The 17962-nt window shown below is 44.5% G+C and overlaps 1 protein-coding gene across 1 annotated transcript in view; it reads right to left on the bottom strand.

The window, feature by feature from the left end:
- Nucleotide 1: 1 nt before the first annotated feature.
- LOC139547713 (serine/threonine-protein kinase D2-like) overlaps nucleotides 2-17962 on the bottom strand; it is a 56543-nt gene continuing 38582 nt past the window's right edge. The window contains exons 9-18 of the mRNA XM_071356717.1: nucleotides 12255-12332; nucleotides 11452-11773; nucleotides 10984-11036; nucleotides 10781-10853; nucleotides 10560-10666; nucleotides 9744-9905; nucleotides 5838-5936; nucleotides 5309-5576; nucleotides 5098-5183; nucleotides 2-4826 (exon numbers count right to left, since the gene is read on the bottom strand). Coding sequence (XP_071212818.1) covers nucleotides 4605-4826; nucleotides 5098-5183; nucleotides 5309-5576; nucleotides 5838-5936; nucleotides 9744-9905; nucleotides 10560-10666; nucleotides 10781-10853; nucleotides 10984-11036; nucleotides 11452-11773; nucleotides 12255-12332 — 1470 coding nt within the window. The 3' untranslated portion in view covers nucleotides 2-4604. The remainder of the gene's footprint in view (nucleotides 4827-5097; nucleotides 5184-5308; nucleotides 5577-5837; nucleotides 5937-9743; nucleotides 9906-10559; nucleotides 10667-10780; nucleotides 10854-10983; nucleotides 11037-11451; nucleotides 11774-12254; nucleotides 12333-17962) is intronic.

Below are 17962 nucleotides of genomic sequence, written 5' to 3'. Positions count from 1 at the left end.
ATCAAATCAAATCAAATTTTATTAGTCACATACACATGGTTAGCAGATGTTAATGCGAGTGTAGCGAAATGCTTGTGCTTCTAGTTCCGACAATGCAGTAATAACCAACAGTAATCTAACCTAACAATTCCACACTACTACCTTACACACACACACAAGTGTAAGGGATAAAGAATATGTACATAAAGATATATGGATGAGTGGTGGTACAGAACGGCATGGCAGATGCAGTAGATGGTATAGAGTACGGTATATACATATGAGATGAGTACTGTAGGGTATGTAAACATAAAGTGGCATAGTTTAAAGTGGCTAGTGGTACGTGTATTGCATAAAGATGGCAAGATGCAGTAGATGATATAGAGTACAGTATATATACATATGAGATGGGTAATGTAGGGTATGTAAACATTGTATTAAGTGGCATTGCTTAAAGTGGCTAGTGGTACATTTTTACATAATTTCCATCAATTCCCATTTTTAAAGTGGCTGGAGTTGAGTCAGTATGTTGGCAGCGGCCGCTAAATGTTAGTGGTGGCTGTTTAACAGTCTGATGGCCTTGAGATAGAAGCTGTTTTTCAGTCTCTCGGTCCCTGCTTTGATGCACCTGTACTGACCTCGCCTTCTGGATGATAGCGGGGTGAACAGGCAGTGGCTTGGGTGGTTGTTGTCCTTGATGATCTTTATGGCCTTCCTGTGACATCGGGTGGTGTAGGTGTCCTGGAGGGCAGGTAGTTTGCCCCTGGTGATGCGTTCTGCAGACCTCACTACCCTCTGGAGAGCCTTACGGTTGTGGGCGGAGCAGTTGCCGTACCAGGCGGTGATACAGCCCGACAGGATGCTCTCGATTGTGCATCTGTAGAAGTTTGTCCCTCTGTCAGACCCAGCAGGCTAGTGGAGAACTCTCACCATTCAGTTTGGTCCTGTGCAACTAAGTCGGTAGAGCATGGGGGCGTCAAGAGTCGTGGTTTCAATTCCTGCTGGGTCCACCATATGCAAATGTGAAATAAGCATCTGCTAAATGGCATATATATAGCAGGTACTTTCCTTCACAGCTGGCCACAAGGCTCTCATAATACGCCTGTGTAGAATAATGCAAAAAGCTGGCTTTGTATCCTGACAAGAGGCACCGGTGTCAAACTCATTTCATGGAGGGACGAGTGTCTGCCGTTTTCTCTCCTCCGTTGTACATGATTGATCAATTAAGGTCACTGATTAGTTAGGAAATCCCCACCTGGTTGTCTGGGTCTAAAGTGAACACAAATTGAAAGAAAATAACAAGAATCAACAGACACTCGGCCCAGCGTGGAATGAGTTTCGCACCACCCCCTTCTAAACCGTGAGAATTGAATGGAAGGGGGTTGGAAGCCATGTCTATCTGAAGCCCCAGGTCTCTCCCATCTGTCCATATGTAGTATGGCATTTACACTCGTTGTCTAGGAGGGCTGATTGACAGGCTGTGAAAAGGCCTTGGAAGCATGACCCCCAAATGGGATGAAGATGTATTAAGTAGGCAGATATTGGCCTGTCAATCAGAAGGGGAGAAAACATCTTACGAGGAAAATCTCGTAAGCTGTTGATTATTAAGCATTGTCGACGCTCTCTCTCTCTCTGTATTTCTCTCTCTCAATCTGTCATTCAATCCACATACTGTATATGTTGCAGGGTGATGGAAACTCTGAGCAGATAATGTCTGATGAGCACTACTGATGCATGTGACGAAAAGGTACGTGCTAGGACGCAATTGGATATAGATATGAGTGATATGAATAAATGACACAGATGAAAAATGGTATGTCAAGGTTTGTACTGGTGTTGCATATAAATGCTGGGATCTTCAATAGGTTTACATTCTCCAAGCATACATCGAGTACACTACATAAAGACATGGTTATACGTGTACATAATTAGTCCTTCATAACTATGCTTTTCTTCTAGACAAATCTACTTCACATGGACATGCAACGTGTTGACATGCTAGGTTCATAGTCAGTAAGCCCTCCTCCCACACTTTAACGTTGACTCCAGAGATAGGCCGTTTGTTGTCTTTCTACTGTAACTCGAAGAGCAATAGCATTTTCCTCACTGTCCATTGGTGTTCAATGGTGTCCATGACAAACTATTCAGAAAACGGCCACATTGCCTTCATTATAACAGTGTATGTCTACAGGTCTAGGACCCCCTCGAACCACCATGGCTTGTGAATTAGCACTTCCGATGATGAGCAGTCTCTAGTCTTCCCTAATAATTCATCATCAATAATGGCATTGCACCAATCAGGACAGTACAGTGGGTTTTTCCTATTTTGTTGCATTACAACCTGTAATTGAAATAGATTTTTATTTGGATTTCATGTAATGGACATACACAAAATAGTCCAAATTGGTGAAGTCAAAAAACAGAAAAGCTGTGTGTGCATACGTATTCACCCCCTTTGCTACGAAGCCCCTAAATAAGATCTGGTGCAACCAATTACCTTCAGAAGTCACATAATTAGTTAAATAAAGTCCACCTGTGTGCAATCTAAGTGTCACATGATCTGTTACATGATCTCAGTATATATACACCTGTTCTGAAAGGCCCCAGAGTCTGCAACACCACTAAGCAAGGGGCACCACCAAGCAAGCGGCACCATGAAGACCAAGGAGCTCTCCAAACAGGTCAGGGACAAAGTTGTGGAGAAGTACAGATCAGGGTTGGGTTGTAAAAAAATATCAGAAACTTTGAACGTCCCACGGAGCACCATTAAATCCATTATTAAAAAATGGAAAGAATATGGCACCACAAAAAACCTGCCAAGAGAGGGCCACCCACAAAAACTCACAGACCAGGCAAGGAGGGTATTAATCAGAAGCAACAAAGAGACCAAAGATAACTCTGAAGGAGCTGCAAAGCTCCACAGTGGAGATTGGAGTATCTGTCCATAGGACCACTTTAAGCCGTACACTCCACAGAGCTGGGCTTTACGGAAGAGTGGCCAGAAAAAAAGCCATTGCTTAAAGAAAAAAATAAGCAAACATGTTTGGTGTTCGCCAAAAGGCGTATGGGAGAAGGTACTCTGGTCAAATGAGACTAAAATTGAGCTTTTTGACCATCAAGGAAAGCGCTATGTCTGGCGCAAACCCAACACCTCATCACCCCGAGAACACCATCCCCACAGTGAAGCATGGTGGTGGCAGCATCATGCTGCGCGGATGTTTTTCATCAGCAGGGACTGGGAAACTGGTCAGAATTGAAGTAATGATGGATGGCGCTAAATACAGGGAAATTCTGAAACCTGTTTCAGTCTTCCAGAGATTTGAGACTGGGACAGAGGTTCACCTTCCAGCAGGACAATGACCCTAAGCATACTGCTAAAGCAACGCTCAAGTGGTTTAAGGGGAACATTTAAATGTCTTGGAATGGCCTAGTTAAAGCCCAGACCTCAATCCAATTGAGAATCTGTGGTGTAACTTAAAGATTGCTGTACACCAGCGGAACCCATCCAACTTGAAGGAGCTGGAGCAGTTTTGCCTTGAAGAATGGGCAAAAATCCCAGCGGCTAGATGTGCCAAGCTTATAGAGACATACTCCAAGAGACTTGCAGCTGTAATTGCTGAAAAAGGTGGCACTATCAAGTATTGACTTTAGAGGGGTGAATAGTTACGCACGCTCAAGTTCTGTTTTTATGTCTTATTTCTTGTTTCACAAAAAAAATTATTTTGCATCTTCAAAGTGGTAGGCATGTTGTGTAAATCAAATGATATAACCCCCCCAGGTTGTAAGATTCCAGGTTGTAAGGCAACAAAATAGGAAAAATGCCAAGGGGGTGAATACTTTCGTAAGCCACTGTATCAGACGGCAGTTTTAAAGGGGTAATCTTCGATTACTACATCCATTTCTGGCTTTGTTTTCTTTGCTGTCATTTGAACTGCAGATTTCCTCTGAGACCATGACACCCCACAAGCACTGGTCTGCTGCCTACAGTTATAAGCCTTTTATCTACCACTCACAGGCACTAAATGACTGGTCTGCAGCAAACAGCACATGCAGGGCGATTCCACTCATCACATTCAATGAAAATAAAAAGGAACGGTTCATAAGGATTTGTTTATGGGTGGGTATACGTTATGCATAAGTGGATCGATCGAGTCCTTAATGTTTTGTCTGTCTGTCTCTCTCCATCCCCATCTCTCTCTCTCTCTCATCCAAACGGACCTTTGCCATACTGCAGTTTAGACTGAATGAGCACACTGCAGCAACGATATTCTACACATCCCCTGACCACTGGATACAGTATGTCCTTGTGGGATACAGAAGAGCAGTCTGTTAAACTCAAAGTGGTCAAGGATGGGGTCTGGAGATGGGGTCTGGAGATTGGACAGGCTTGGGCGGGAGTGGGTCACCATTAGTAGATGGACAGGGGCGGGATCATGTCTATAGAAGGCGCTGTTCTACAGCTAAACCTCCCAGCCTCACCCTCCCCACTCTCCAGACCTCCATCCATCCATCCAGCCAGCCCCTCTGTCTCTCCACTCGCTCCCCACACTCCCCTCCTCTTCCCTGGGTCAGTCTTGAGTCCCTTGGGCCCTCGTGGGTCCTGGTTCTGCTGGTTCTCCAGGTTCTCAGAGTATGCTGACCCTCTCGGTGAGCCCCTGCATGTCTGCGTCCTCCCCGGCCTCATCGTCGGAGCCAGGCGCAGGCAGAGGGGGAACCAGGTGGGCCGGGTAGGGGAGCGTGTGCTCGCGGGCAAACATCTGCCAGCGGCAGTCGTCGCTCTCATGGGTGATGTAGCGCTCACCCAGCTTGGTCTCCAGCTCCCTCAGATCCAACCACGTCTGGTAGTCCTGGAGAGGAGGGAGGAAGGGAGGGAGGGAGGATAGGGATGAGGGGGAAATTTGTAAGTCGCTCTGGATAAGAGCGTCTGCTAAATGACTTAAATGTAAATGTAAATGTAAGAAGATAAGAGCATAGAAGGAGGGAAGTGGATGAGACAAGAGGTTTGAGGATGGGGTGAAACATGAGAAATAAGTAAGTTAGGGGGCCTTGTGTCTCTTGTGTCTCCACTGTAGGTAATGGACTTCTGTATAGCCGCCATGCTTCTGTTGACTAGCGTACCTGTAGATAGGAGTGACTGAGGCTCTTGTCCACGCTGTAGCGTTTCCTCATCTTCACCTGGAGCAGGTTGTTGATCAGGTCAGTGGCTGAAGAGAAACACAGGCACACAGGTGAGAACAGTATGTGTATGCCATAATAATCTGTATATTTGGATATACTTACCCATGCACAAGACACTTGCCATGCATGAGTGCAAGTGTGTGTGTCTTACCATCAGGTGAGATCTGTTTCCAGGGGTTGGGTGGGTACATGAAGGCAGCGTTGTGGATCTGGTCGTTGATGTCCTCGTCCTCGTTGAAGGGGAAGGTGCCACTGAGGCTGACGTACATGATGACTCCTACAGACCACATGTCCAGGGAACGGTTATAGCCCTGGTTGAGGAGCACCTCTGGGGCCAGGTAGGCCGGGGTGCCCACCACCGAACGCCTGAACGACTTCTCACCAATGATACGGGCAAAGCCAAAGTCACAAAGCTTCACCTGGGGGTGGAGAGAGAGAGAGAGAGAGAGAGAGAGAGAGAGAGAGAGAGAGAGAGAGAGAGAGAGAGAGAGAGAGAGAGAGAGAGAGAGAGAGAGAGAGAGAGAGAGAGAGAGAGAGAGAGAGAGAGAGAGAGAATTTGTATAATACGCATTAAGGTGCATTACATGGAGTAAAGGGCTGTCTACATTAGCTTGGATGTGTAGAGTCATGCTGTGTGTGATAGTGTGATGACAGGTGTGTGTGATGACAGGTGTGTGTACCTGGGGGAAGGGCTCGGCAGAGGCCAGCAGGACATTCTCAGGCTTCAGATCACAATGGACAATGTTCTTAAAGTGCAGGTTCCTCAGAGCTGCCAGAATCTACACACACAAACAAACCCGGATTTGGCTTTGACTTACTGGGTTGTAACAAGAAACTAAAACTCACAGAGAGGGAGAATACACCCCCGAAAAAAACATACACCTAGAACGTATGTGTTCCATAGTGAGTGATCTGTGGAGTAAGCAACACGAAACGGTAACCAGCACGAAACGGTAACCAGCAAACCCTCGAGCGAATATGAACATTGCGGCTCAATTTTTTTTTTTACTGTATCCAAAACAGTATCAAATCATTTTTTATATATATGTATATTTCAAATGTATTTCAAATTTGAATCGTTGCTTAAATGCATGTAATGCCTGACTATATTCCAGAAATGCATGGCTGTGACATCTACTCTACAGCGTGGCTAAACTGGTCACTAATTTTTTAAATGACTCGTTGCGTATTGATCAGTAGTAGGGTTTCCATCCAATTGGCACACATTTGAATGTGAATATTCTAAAATCGGCATTTTCCCACCAATGTGTTTCCATCAAATTGACTTTGTTGCAGATAAAAGGGTGTCTGTGGTGACGCGGTGCACATAAAAAATACATTTTGTGGTTAAATTCCCATGTACTGAATAAAAAATACAAGGAAGAAAATACAAGTTAGATGGGTTTCCATCACATTTTCAACTCTACTGAAGGTTTTCTCACAAAAATGTTGCCTTATATAACGAGTGTGTCGTCTCTGGTGTTGAGTGAGCGCTATATGCAGCGCTATCTGGTGTTGGCTAGAGAACACGTACACTGAGTCTATCAAACATTAGGAACACCTTCCTAATATTGAGTCGCCAAAGTGGCCAAACTAAGTTGATCTTATTCGGGCAATGGGCACGGCCATCTTTGACTTTGTGTTTTATAGTGAATGCATTCTGGGATTAGGGAGTTTTCGCTTGTCAAACATAAACAAACATGGCTGCCATCGTAAATAATTTATCCGCTGTTAGCTCACACGTAATCTCTTTTCTAAACAACATCACATTTCTCCCGTGTGCTGGCCAGAGATGTGGTACATTGTAAACAAGTCTAGCTGTTAGGTCGCTAACTTGTGTTCTGTTTTTTTTGTTGTCAGCGCAACTTGTTATTTAGACTGGTTTATGGAATGAATTTGGCTGTGGATGTGTTCTGTGTGATGCTTGGATGATGAAGTTCGCATTTATCTTTTACGATGAAGTTCGCATTTATCTTTTACAATGAAATATGAAATTGAGGAATAGAGTTGTGAAGAACTTAATTTTCCATCAGTACAAAACATTGTTTAGAAACGTTTTCTGCATCATACGTTCTGTTGCTCCTGTTCCAATCACATATTTGCGATAGTACGCTGCAGGGATCACTCAACAACGAGCACAAATATGAGCGTGAAAAACCCAGCAGCATTGCATTTCTCCACACAAACCGGTGCGCCTGGCACCTGCTACCATACCCCGTTCAAAGGCACTTAAATATTTTGTCTTGCCCATTCACCCTCTGAATGGCACACATACACAATCCGTCTCAGTTGTCTCAAGGCTCAAAAATCCTTCTTTAACCTGTCTCCTCCCCTTCATCTAAACTGATAGAAGTGGGTTTAACAAGTGATCATAGCTTTCACCTGGGTTCACCTGGTCAGTCTATCTCGTGGAAAGAGCAGGTGTTCTTAATGTTTGGTATACTCGGTGTATTGCCTACATAATGAGATTATTATGGACAAAAAACAAGGTTTACGTGTTATGCTCGACCCGCTCAGTTTTTCACCACAAAACAGCAGAAAATGGACAAAATATGTAATTGTTCAAACATTTCTAGCCTGTCTATGTATGGGTAACAAGGTTTACGTGTTATGCTCGACCCGCTCAGTTTTTCACCACAAAACAGCAGAAAATGGACAAAGTAGAACCAGATCAGCTGCTATTATTCTATGATTTGACTATTAGATGTTGAATGTTTCTTTTAAAATAAATATTTAAAAAAGGAATAGTTTCATCATATTAAAACCAGTTTGGTTCCCGTAACGGGGTAGACCTTAAATACTATATTTTTGGTTATGGAAAATATATTTCACAGCGGTTTAGATGGTACAATGATTCTCTACACTATACTTCTTGTTTTGTCACATAAACTGAATTTAGGCCAACTATTCGCGGTGCGTTTGTAACCAAGGGGGGAGTAGGGATTTACCACATCTGGGGAAAATCCCTTGAACGCACTACAACTGGTAATTACGAGTTAAATCAGCCATGAATCCCCTTGTGACCAGGAGACAAGGGGAATGGAAGCTTGTTATGTGCAACAGGGAGGGGCAATTACCGTAAATGCAAGAGTAAAAAATATGTAATTGTTCAAACATTTCTAGCCTGTCTATGTATGGGTAACAAGGTTTACGTGTTATGCTCGACCCGCTCAGTTTTTCACCACAAAACAGCAGAAAATGGACAGAGTAGAACCAGATCAGCTGCTATTATTCTATGATTTGACTATTAGATGTTGAATGTTTCTTTTAAAATAAATATTTTAAAAAGGAATAGTTTCATCATATTAAAACCAGTTTGGTTCCCGTAACGGGGTAGACCTTAAAAGGAGGGACATATGTAGACGAATCATTAATCACATTAAATAAAGAATAATATTCATAAATAATAACACAATAACTAAGGCTTTACAAAAAACACGTTTCCATCCACAGTTGTCATGCGATTAAAGTCATACCGTTTTTTTTTTTTTAAACATCACGACAGCTGCAATGGAAACAGGAAGTTTTGGTACAATTTTATAAATGGCGACAGATCATTTGTTTGTTACAATTTTATAAATGCCGACAGATAAATTGTTTTTTCAACATGGTGGGATCTTTTTGTGTCTGTAAAATGAATTATGCGATAAATGGCGGTGGAAACCCCTCTATGCTTAAATACTGATATAATAACCATCATATCGAAGTCACACAATGATATGGTGTGTGATCCTCCCACTACGACTGGGGTAACCATGCAGTTTACTAGACTACAGATGAAATAAGTTACGATGAACTTCACAGGGTGGTGAAAGTGCTCGGTGATGAGCTTGACGCTCCTTTCCAATAAATATCCAGGGTCTTATTCTGGTGACATGATGATCGATGCTTGACTACTGTTTGACAAATAAAAATAGCCTCGCTCTTATCCATAATAATCTCATCGTGTAGACTAGCCTACCTGCACAGCCTACCCGCAATGTATCTGGGAGCTGTTGGCTATTGAGCGTGTGTACCAAGACCAGAGTAGGCACATTTGTTTTGTCACAACAGCGTTTTTGTGACAAAACTTTCTGTAGAGTTAAAAATGCGATGGAAACACATTGAACTTTAGATTTTCATTTAGAACAAGAAAAAAATATAATTTTGTTTGAACTACGTCATCACACACTGATTTTTATCCGCAACAAGTCAGTTTGTTGGAACCACCGGTGGGAAAATGCACATATTTTCTTTATGCAGATTTTTGAAATATTCGTATGAAAATCTGTCGCCAATTGGATGGAAACCTAGCTAATGACGGTGAAAACCTGGAGAATTTCGGGGGGTTAAAATCTTCAATTTTCAGGGGACTTCATTTCATATAACAGGCATTTACAAATTCAATATTAGTGCATAATTGTTACTTAACTTATCAAAAGGCACTCATTTCGTGGAACATTTGAATTGGACAAATACATTAATGTATTTGTCCAATTGTAAATATTTCACATGTATCCTAAAAAGATTATTAAAAATGCATTTTAAATGTATTTTTCCCCCATATGGGAGCACACACACACACACACACACACACACACACTGACCTGTGTGATGAGGAACTTGGTGAGCCTCTCTGGGAGCCTGCCTTTCTCACTGGACAGGATCATCTCCAACATGTCTCCATGGAGCTTCTCCATCACCACAAACACCTTCTCTGGAGTATCAAACATACACTCCAGGTTCACTATGCCCAGGTGACGTAGACTCTGGGAGATGGCGAGAGGGAGGGGGAGGAGGAAGAGGGAGAGAGGGGGGGGGGGGGGGTTGAGCGAGAGAGGGAAAGCGTGAGCAAAGTGGGAAAAGGAGCGAGAGACAGTGAGAGAGGCAGAGAAGAAGAGAGAGAACGGGCAGAAGAAGAGGGGGAAGTGACACACAGGGAGGGAGAGAAAGAAACAGAGAGGTAGAGCGGAGGGGGATGGAAGAGTGCGGGAGATTTAGAATGAGTATCAGCTAGTTAGAGTATAGTGTGAAGGCAGTGTTTACTTGTCATTTGACCTTTATCTAACTACACCCCATAGAGATGATAACGATGCTGCAAAACCTGCCAATGTAATTGAATGCAGTTGGCATGACGACCCCATGATGTAAAAATGGACCCTCGTGGCCTGTACAGATGTTGGATATTAATTTGATCCCTCTTTTGTTGCTGATAGCATGTAGTGTATTCGAGGTTTGAATGCCAAATGGCACCCCATTCCCTACATATTGCACTACTTTTTACCAGGGTAAAAATACTGTGCCGTTTGGGATGCAACACTTGTGTGGCGGCAGTAAGTCACCAGCCACAATTAGCTGATGAACTAGACTTGTAGTGGGAGACCCGTTGAAAATGTGTATCTGCGTCTCCCCCTGGTGGTCACCTGCAGTATGGCCACCTCGTTCCTCAGCTGGCTCTCCTGCTTGGTGGGGAAGCGCAGCTTGTCAATCACCTTCACCGCCACGTCGCGCCCCGTCTTCCTGTGCTTCCCTGGTGGCAGGGGGGTAGAAGAGAGGAAGAGAGGAAATTACAGGAGTCTGATTAACTGAGATTCAACGACTCAAAACAGAGTCGTAGAAGTTGTAGACGATTAGGGACACTCACCCCCATACACCACTCCAAACTGGCCAGAACCGAGGATTTCATCTGCAAATATCTGGTACACCATACCAATGTCCTGGAGGAGAAATTGATTTTAAAAAAGCATCATCATCACCATCATCATCACCACAAAGTCCTGGGTAATGATTGTGAACGGGTATAATGTACAATCGTGTATTACGACCGCGTGTCAAGAGACGACTCACCACGTTCTCCTGGATCACACTGTTGGACACTGAGACGCTGACTGAAGCCTGTCCTGCGGATCAAAGTCAAAAATGCTAACCATCCACACTAACATATACAGGACTTCCACCTGAGCTTATGTGGGGTCACTACAGAGAGATCGCGTGTGTAAGTGTGTGTGTGTGTGTGTGTGTGTGTGTGTGTGTGTGTGTGTGTGTGTGTGTGTGTGTGTGTGCGTGCGCACACACGCAAAGAGCTCTGAAAACAAGCTTCTGAGTTCCTCGATGGACTGCATACCACTCAGAAGCCTTTCACTGTAAATCTCCCACACTAGCCCCCCCCCCCCACCAGACTAAGAGCAGGACTGAGATCAGATCCAGACCTCATGATTCTGTTCTTCAGATGGCTAACGTTAGAACTAAGACACTTGGGAATGAAAGTGTCGCTAAATGAACATGTTATTATTGTAAGGTTATATTATCTCTTACTGTGAGGAGTGTGTCCCTCTACCGGCGGTGCATCCTGGAAGATGACTGGCATGAGGGCCTGGCGAATGGCGCCCTCCCATGCCTTGGCCACCTCCCGCCCCACGCCGCTATTGGGCACCACGTTGCTGGGGGAGGGGGGTGTGGGGGGGAAGGCCTGGAGGGTGGTGGGGGGCAGGGCGGGGACGTGGACGTTGGGGTCCTCCCCTACGAAGTAGCGCATGGTGCCCATGACAAGCTCGAAGCAGTGGGGGCTAGTGCCCGGAGGAACCAGGGTGAAGTCACCTGCGGGGCGCACCTCCAGAATCTCAGACAGAGGGATCTCCTACAGGACAGGGGGAAGGACGTGAGGCCAGGGGACGTACGCAATCAATCATGTGAAGACAAGCGCAATCGAGACATTTTTTTTACATTTTATGTTGTTGTTTTTTTACTTTGAAAATGTGGAATAGGTTGTGTAGATCAATAGGATTTTTAAACGTTTCATTCAATCCCTTTTTAGATGACATTTTTAAAGCAGAAAAATGTGAAAACTCCGCAAGGGGTTTGTAGACTTTCACTAGGCACTGTATATAAGGGGATTGAAATAACCAGGTCAATGTATGTGAGAGCGTCTACATCTGTGTTGCTTTCTCGTCAGGGTTTTAGGCTGGGTATCTGCATAAGCACTTTGTGACCACTACCGATGAAAAAAGGGCTCTGTAAAACAAAGTTGACTGATTGATTGACTGAGACCCGACTCATATAGTACCTGTGAAGTGTATTGGTTTGCTAATCTAGTTGAGTGGAGCTGGAGAATACAATACCTTATAGTACTTGTTGGTGGTGTTGTTCTGGAACAAGATGATGCACTTGCAGTCCAGACGCCAGTAGTGCCGCTTTCTCTGTGGGGGTGCCGGAGGAGTAGGAGGGGACAGGGGGGGGGTAAAGGGTTCAGGGGTCAACCAAGGTTCACTGAGGGGGTCAAAGGTTAAGCTGTGGTCCAGGAAGAGCGGACAAGGAGAAGGATGATGCGGGCCAGCTGAGGAGCGGAGGAGAGGGAAAAACGAAAGGGAACGGTAGGAAGAGAGAAGGAGAAAGGAGACAGTAACAGTGTTAAAAAAGCAGGACAGGTTGGCTTTGAGAAGGCAGAAAGTGTCTCGGGTCTGAGTTCAGGTAAACAGCGACACTTTCCAAGAGGAAGGAGAGAGAGAAGAAGAAAAAAAGAGACTGCGGATGTGAATTCAACACACGTCTCTCGAGTGCTTTAGTGCGGCAGGGAGCAGGTACACACCATCTATCACACTCAGCCGGGAGATACACAAACACACTTTCACACAGATGAGAAAGGGAGAGCATTAACGGCGAGGGGAGGTCAAAGTTATAGAGGTAAGAGAAACTCAGACAGAAAACATTGTGAAGAAGAGACGGAGGATTGGAGAGGTGGAGGAGAATGATAAACAGTGTGCCAATGTCGTGAAGAACAAAGGTGGAGGAGAAAGCTTCTCTGAAAGTTTTAGAAAATAAGTCAGAAAGAAAGAGTGGTGACACTATTGTAAGGGTACTTAATAAACCCTTTATAAGGCCTTTACATGTATTAATCATTACTACAACATGTATTATTACATGTATTAACCATTTACTAATCATTAGTTAAGTCTTTTTGCAGTCCCTAATCTAAAGTGAGCACTATTAGTCTTTTTTTGAGTGACCAGTGTGATTTGTCACAACAAGATGGACATGCGATTGGCTAACTGACTAAACCCAACTCCGCGCTTTACGATGGCGTTGAGCGGCGACTAGTGTGGGCGGACTGGAGCTCTGACGTCACATAAAAAGTTTTTTTTAGTTAAAAAAAAAATGTAAACGACTGATTTTAGCAGCCAAAGAATAGCCCCCGATTACACAGAACTATGTCGTGTGTAATTGCGGGCTATTCCTTGGGAGCTGAAATCAGTCATTTTTTGATAAAAACGTCCTTTTATGTGAAGTCGGAGCTCCAGTCCACCCACACTAGTCGCCGCACAATTCCATCGTTGAGTTTAATTGGCTAGCCATTGGTAGACATTCCAGCAGTACCTGGTAAAAGAAGAAGCACACAAAACAGGATGTGTAAGGAAATATATACAAATGTTAATTAGGTACCCTTAAAATAGAGTAGAATAAAAAATAAAACATGAAAGTTTTAGAAAAGAAGTAGAAAAAAATGTAGCATCTGGTGTGGTAGAGAAAATGTATCTGAAAGTTGAGAGAGAGAGAGAGAGAGAGAGAGAGAGAGAGAGAGAGAGAGAGAGAGAGAGAGAGAGAGAGAGAGAGAGAGAGAGAGAGAGAGAGAGAGAGAGAGAGAGAGAGAGAGAGAGAGAGAGAGAGAGAGAGAGAGAGAGAGAGAGAGAGAGAGAGAGAGAGAGAGAGAGAGAGAGAGAGAGAGAGAGAGAGAGAGAGAGAGAGAGAGAGAGAGAGAGAGAGAGAGAGAGAGAGAGAGAGAGAGAGAGAGAGAGAGAGAGAGAAGAGAGAGAGAGAGAGAGAGAGAGACCACCAGACATCAAAACAGAGAAAGCTAAGAAAAGTTTCAAAGGTTTGTTGATGGGACAGAACCATGAATGCCTGTTTGCAGATCTTACCAGTTGCAAAACAAGAGCAAATTTAATTTTTAATACCAAACGAGGGCACATATGGAAAAGGGTTATTTGCAACCATTTCCCTTTTTCAAAAAAGAGAGGCATCAGCAAAGGATGTCAGATCAGCATTTTTGAAGAAGCTGACCATAGCAACACATATCAAACAGTAAACGTATATAATAATGGAACTGTATTGATACAAGGCAATGATTCAAGCCTCCAGGCTTTTGAGAATAGGTTTACTACCCTAAAAGCAGAAGCTGAAATCATCTCAGAAACTGAGGAAAAAGTCAAGGAGGGAGATGACGGTGAAAAGCAGGCCCCAGCGGTCTCTGTGACCCAGCAAGAAGCCCTCAGTGTCCCTCTACCTACCTCACCTGCAGCAGACAGAGCCAAGGACATGCCTACAACACCAAGAACACCTGCTATGCAACGTTTCCACAACACCCTCTCTCTAGTTGAAGCAGAGGTCATAGAACTCCGAGAGAACATGCTTCAAGAGGAGGACACTGTCCAGAAACTTAAAGAAGAGATGAAACAGTTCAAGGAGGAGAGCAGAGCATCTATTGCTAAACTAGAAAGCAGAATGGACAAACTGAGTCAGACAAATGATGACCTCAGAGACCATTTGAGCACAACAAGAAAGCAGCTAGAGCAGAGAGAGAGGTACATTGACCTCCTCAACCAGCAGCGAGTCATTATGTCCTCTGCATCTGGAGAACATGTCCACCAGCTTGGCATAACACAAGCAGAACCCGAGACCAGCATGGCCTCCACCACACAGCCTGATGACACTGCACCAGCCTACCAGTCTGCTCCAGCCCAGGTCAGCCAACCAGCCTCTCAGTCTGCTCCAGCACAGGTCAGAATACCAGTCTCCCAGTCTGCTCCAGCACAGGTCAGAATACCAGTCTCCCAGTCTGCTCCAGCACAGTGTGCTCCAGCCCAGGTCAACCTACCAGCCTCTCAGTCTGCCTCTCAGTCTGCTCCAACACAGTGTGCTCCAGCCAAGGTCAGAATACCATCCTCCCAGTCTGCTCCAGCACAGTGTGCTCCAGCACAAGTCAACCTACCAGCCTCTCAGTCTGCTCCAGCCCAGGTCAGCCAACCAGCCTCTCAGTCTGCTCCAGCCCAGGTCAGCCAACCAGCCTCTCAGTCTGCTCCAACACAGTGTGCTCCAGCCAAGGTCAGAATACCATCCTCCCAGTCTGCTCCAGCCAGACAGTCACCCACAACTGCAATCCTTATTGATTCAAATGGGAAGTTCTTAGTCCAGGAAAGATTATTCCCTAGACACCAGGTGTATAAGTTCTGGTGTCCTACAACTGACAGTGCAATGCAGCTACTCAGTCAGACCAGGATTGACACCCTCGACAACATCATCATCCACACTGGCACAAACGACCTTCATGCCAAAGGTGAAGATGTATCTGGGGCAGTGAGAAGAGTGGCAGAACGGGCACAGGCTGTGTTCCCAACAACCAATATAGTTGTGTCCACCCTCCTACCAAGAAAAGACTTCCCAGGACAGTTGATCGACAAAATAAATCAACAGATCACTGTGGACTGTGCCTCACTACTCAACGTCAGAACGGCTCACCACCCCACTCTGACATGTCAACACTTATACGATGATGTACATCTTGATCAGGACAGTGTCAGAACCTTTGCCAAGGACCTAAAAGATGCAACACTTGGCAGGGACCCACACACCCATCACCCCAGCAACAGAGGTCCCCCGCCCCACCTTCTGAAACAACAGTACCTCCACCATCCCCAGGAGAAAAGAGCCAGACACGGCTTATTACAGCACAGCTCTACTAGACCAGGCCCAACACAACACAGATTTACGAGACCAGGGCCTTCACAACACAGCTCTACTAGACCAGGCCCATCACAACACAGATTTACGAGACCAGACCCGCATCAGGACAACACGACTAGACCAGGCCCAACACAACACAGCTCTACTAGACCAGGCCCATCACAACACAGCTCTACTAGACCAGGCCCATCACAACACAGATTTACGAGACCAGACCCGTCTCAGGACAGCACGACTAGACCCGGCCCATCACAACACAGCTCTACTAGACCAGGGCCTTCACAACACAGCTCTACTAGACCAGGCCCATCACAACACAGCTCTACTGGACCAGGCCCATCACAACACAGCTCTACTGGACCAGGCCCATCAGAACACAGCTCTACTGGACCAGGCCCATCACAACACATCTCTACTAGACCTGGCCCATCACAACACATCTCTACTAGACCTGGCCCATCACAACACAGCTCTACTGGACCTGGCCCGTCACAACACATCTCTACTGGACCTGGCCCATCACAACACAGCTCTGACCACTACTCCAGGGTCAGACAGAACACTGTCCTTCAGAGAAGTACACCACATGATGCAGTCCACACCATGTATCATTCAGATCATCAGCCTACATATGCTGAGGTAACCTCTGGCAAAAGACACCTAGAACAATCAGAGATAGGAGAGGTGCGCCAACTACTGCAACTAATATGCAGACTACTGGGCTAGACGGGCACGCACACACACGCACGCGCACACACACACACACAGGGTTGCAGATTGCATTGTACTTATTTTTTATGCAGTCTTATTCCATTCTTATTCATTTGTTTACAACTATTCTTAATTTTTTATTGGCACCGGTATAATAATAATATTTATATATAATGGTGTATGTATGTATGTATGTATGTATGTATGTATGTATGTATGTATGTGTGTGTGTGTGTGTGTGTGTGTGTGTGTGTGTGTGTGTGTGTGTGTATGTATATGTATATGTATGTATATGTATATATATATATATATATATTATTTTGTATTGTTTTCAATGTACTTTACTCAAACCAGTGAATATCACTTATTATAAATGAGATCATTAACTATCAGCTCTTGGAATATCCAGGGACTTTACTCTTCACATTTTGGTTATAAAACAACAAATCCAGAATTTATTAAAAACATCCAGGGACAGGACATCATAATCCTACTGGAAACATGGTGTCGTGGAGACATAGATACTCAGTGTCCCTCAGGGTATAGAGAAAGCTTACTACCATCAATCAAACATAAAAATGTTAAACGGGGCCGAGACTCAGGTGGAATCATCATTTGGCATAAGCAGGACTTGGCACTGAATGAAATGAAAAAAGGTACCAGTCACATTTGGCTAAAACTTAACAAAGGTACAATCTATTGTGACAATGATGTGTACATATGTGCAGCTTATGCTCCTCCTTCAGATTCACCATATTATGATGATCAGTTTTTTGACAATCTCCATACAGAAATCATTACATTTCAGGCAGAGGGTAAAGTGCTTCTTTGTGGAGATTTCAATGCAAGAACAGGTTCTGAGCCTGACTACACTGATGCGGGAGGTAACCACCACATATTTGGTCACCCCTCCTTGTACAGCAGCCCTATTATAAATAATAGAAACAGTCCTGACCAAATACTGAACAAAAATGGGAAGGAGTTAGTGCATCTCTGTCGAGCCTTAGGCCTGTACATGCTTAATGGTAGAATCAGAGGGGACTCTTTAGGTCAGTTTACTTACTGCTCAGCTCTTGGGACAAGTGTAGTCGATTATGCCATCACGGACATTGACCCCTCCTCCATTAGTGCATTCACTGTCAGACCACAGACACCATTGTCAGATCACAGTCAGATCAACGTGTTCTTGAAGAAATTAACCGGCAATATTCATTCAAAAAAACTGCCCAATAAACTATTCAACATAAACCAATCATACAGATGGGCTCCAAACAGTGCAGAGAGATTCATTGAAACATTGAACTCAAAAGAAATGATGAACTCTATACAGTTTTTCAATAACTCACAATACCAAAACAATAAAGATGGTGTCAATTCGGCT

Source organism: Salvelinus alpinus, chromosome 21, assembly GCF_045679555.1.
Source record: "Salvelinus alpinus chromosome 21, SLU_Salpinus.1, whole genome shotgun sequence".
Classification (NCBI taxonomy): Eukaryota; Metazoa; Chordata; class Actinopteri; order Salmoniformes; family Salmonidae; genus Salvelinus; species Salvelinus alpinus.
Note: the sequence above shows the minus strand (reverse complement) of the source record. Positions and strands in the feature narration are given on the sequence as shown.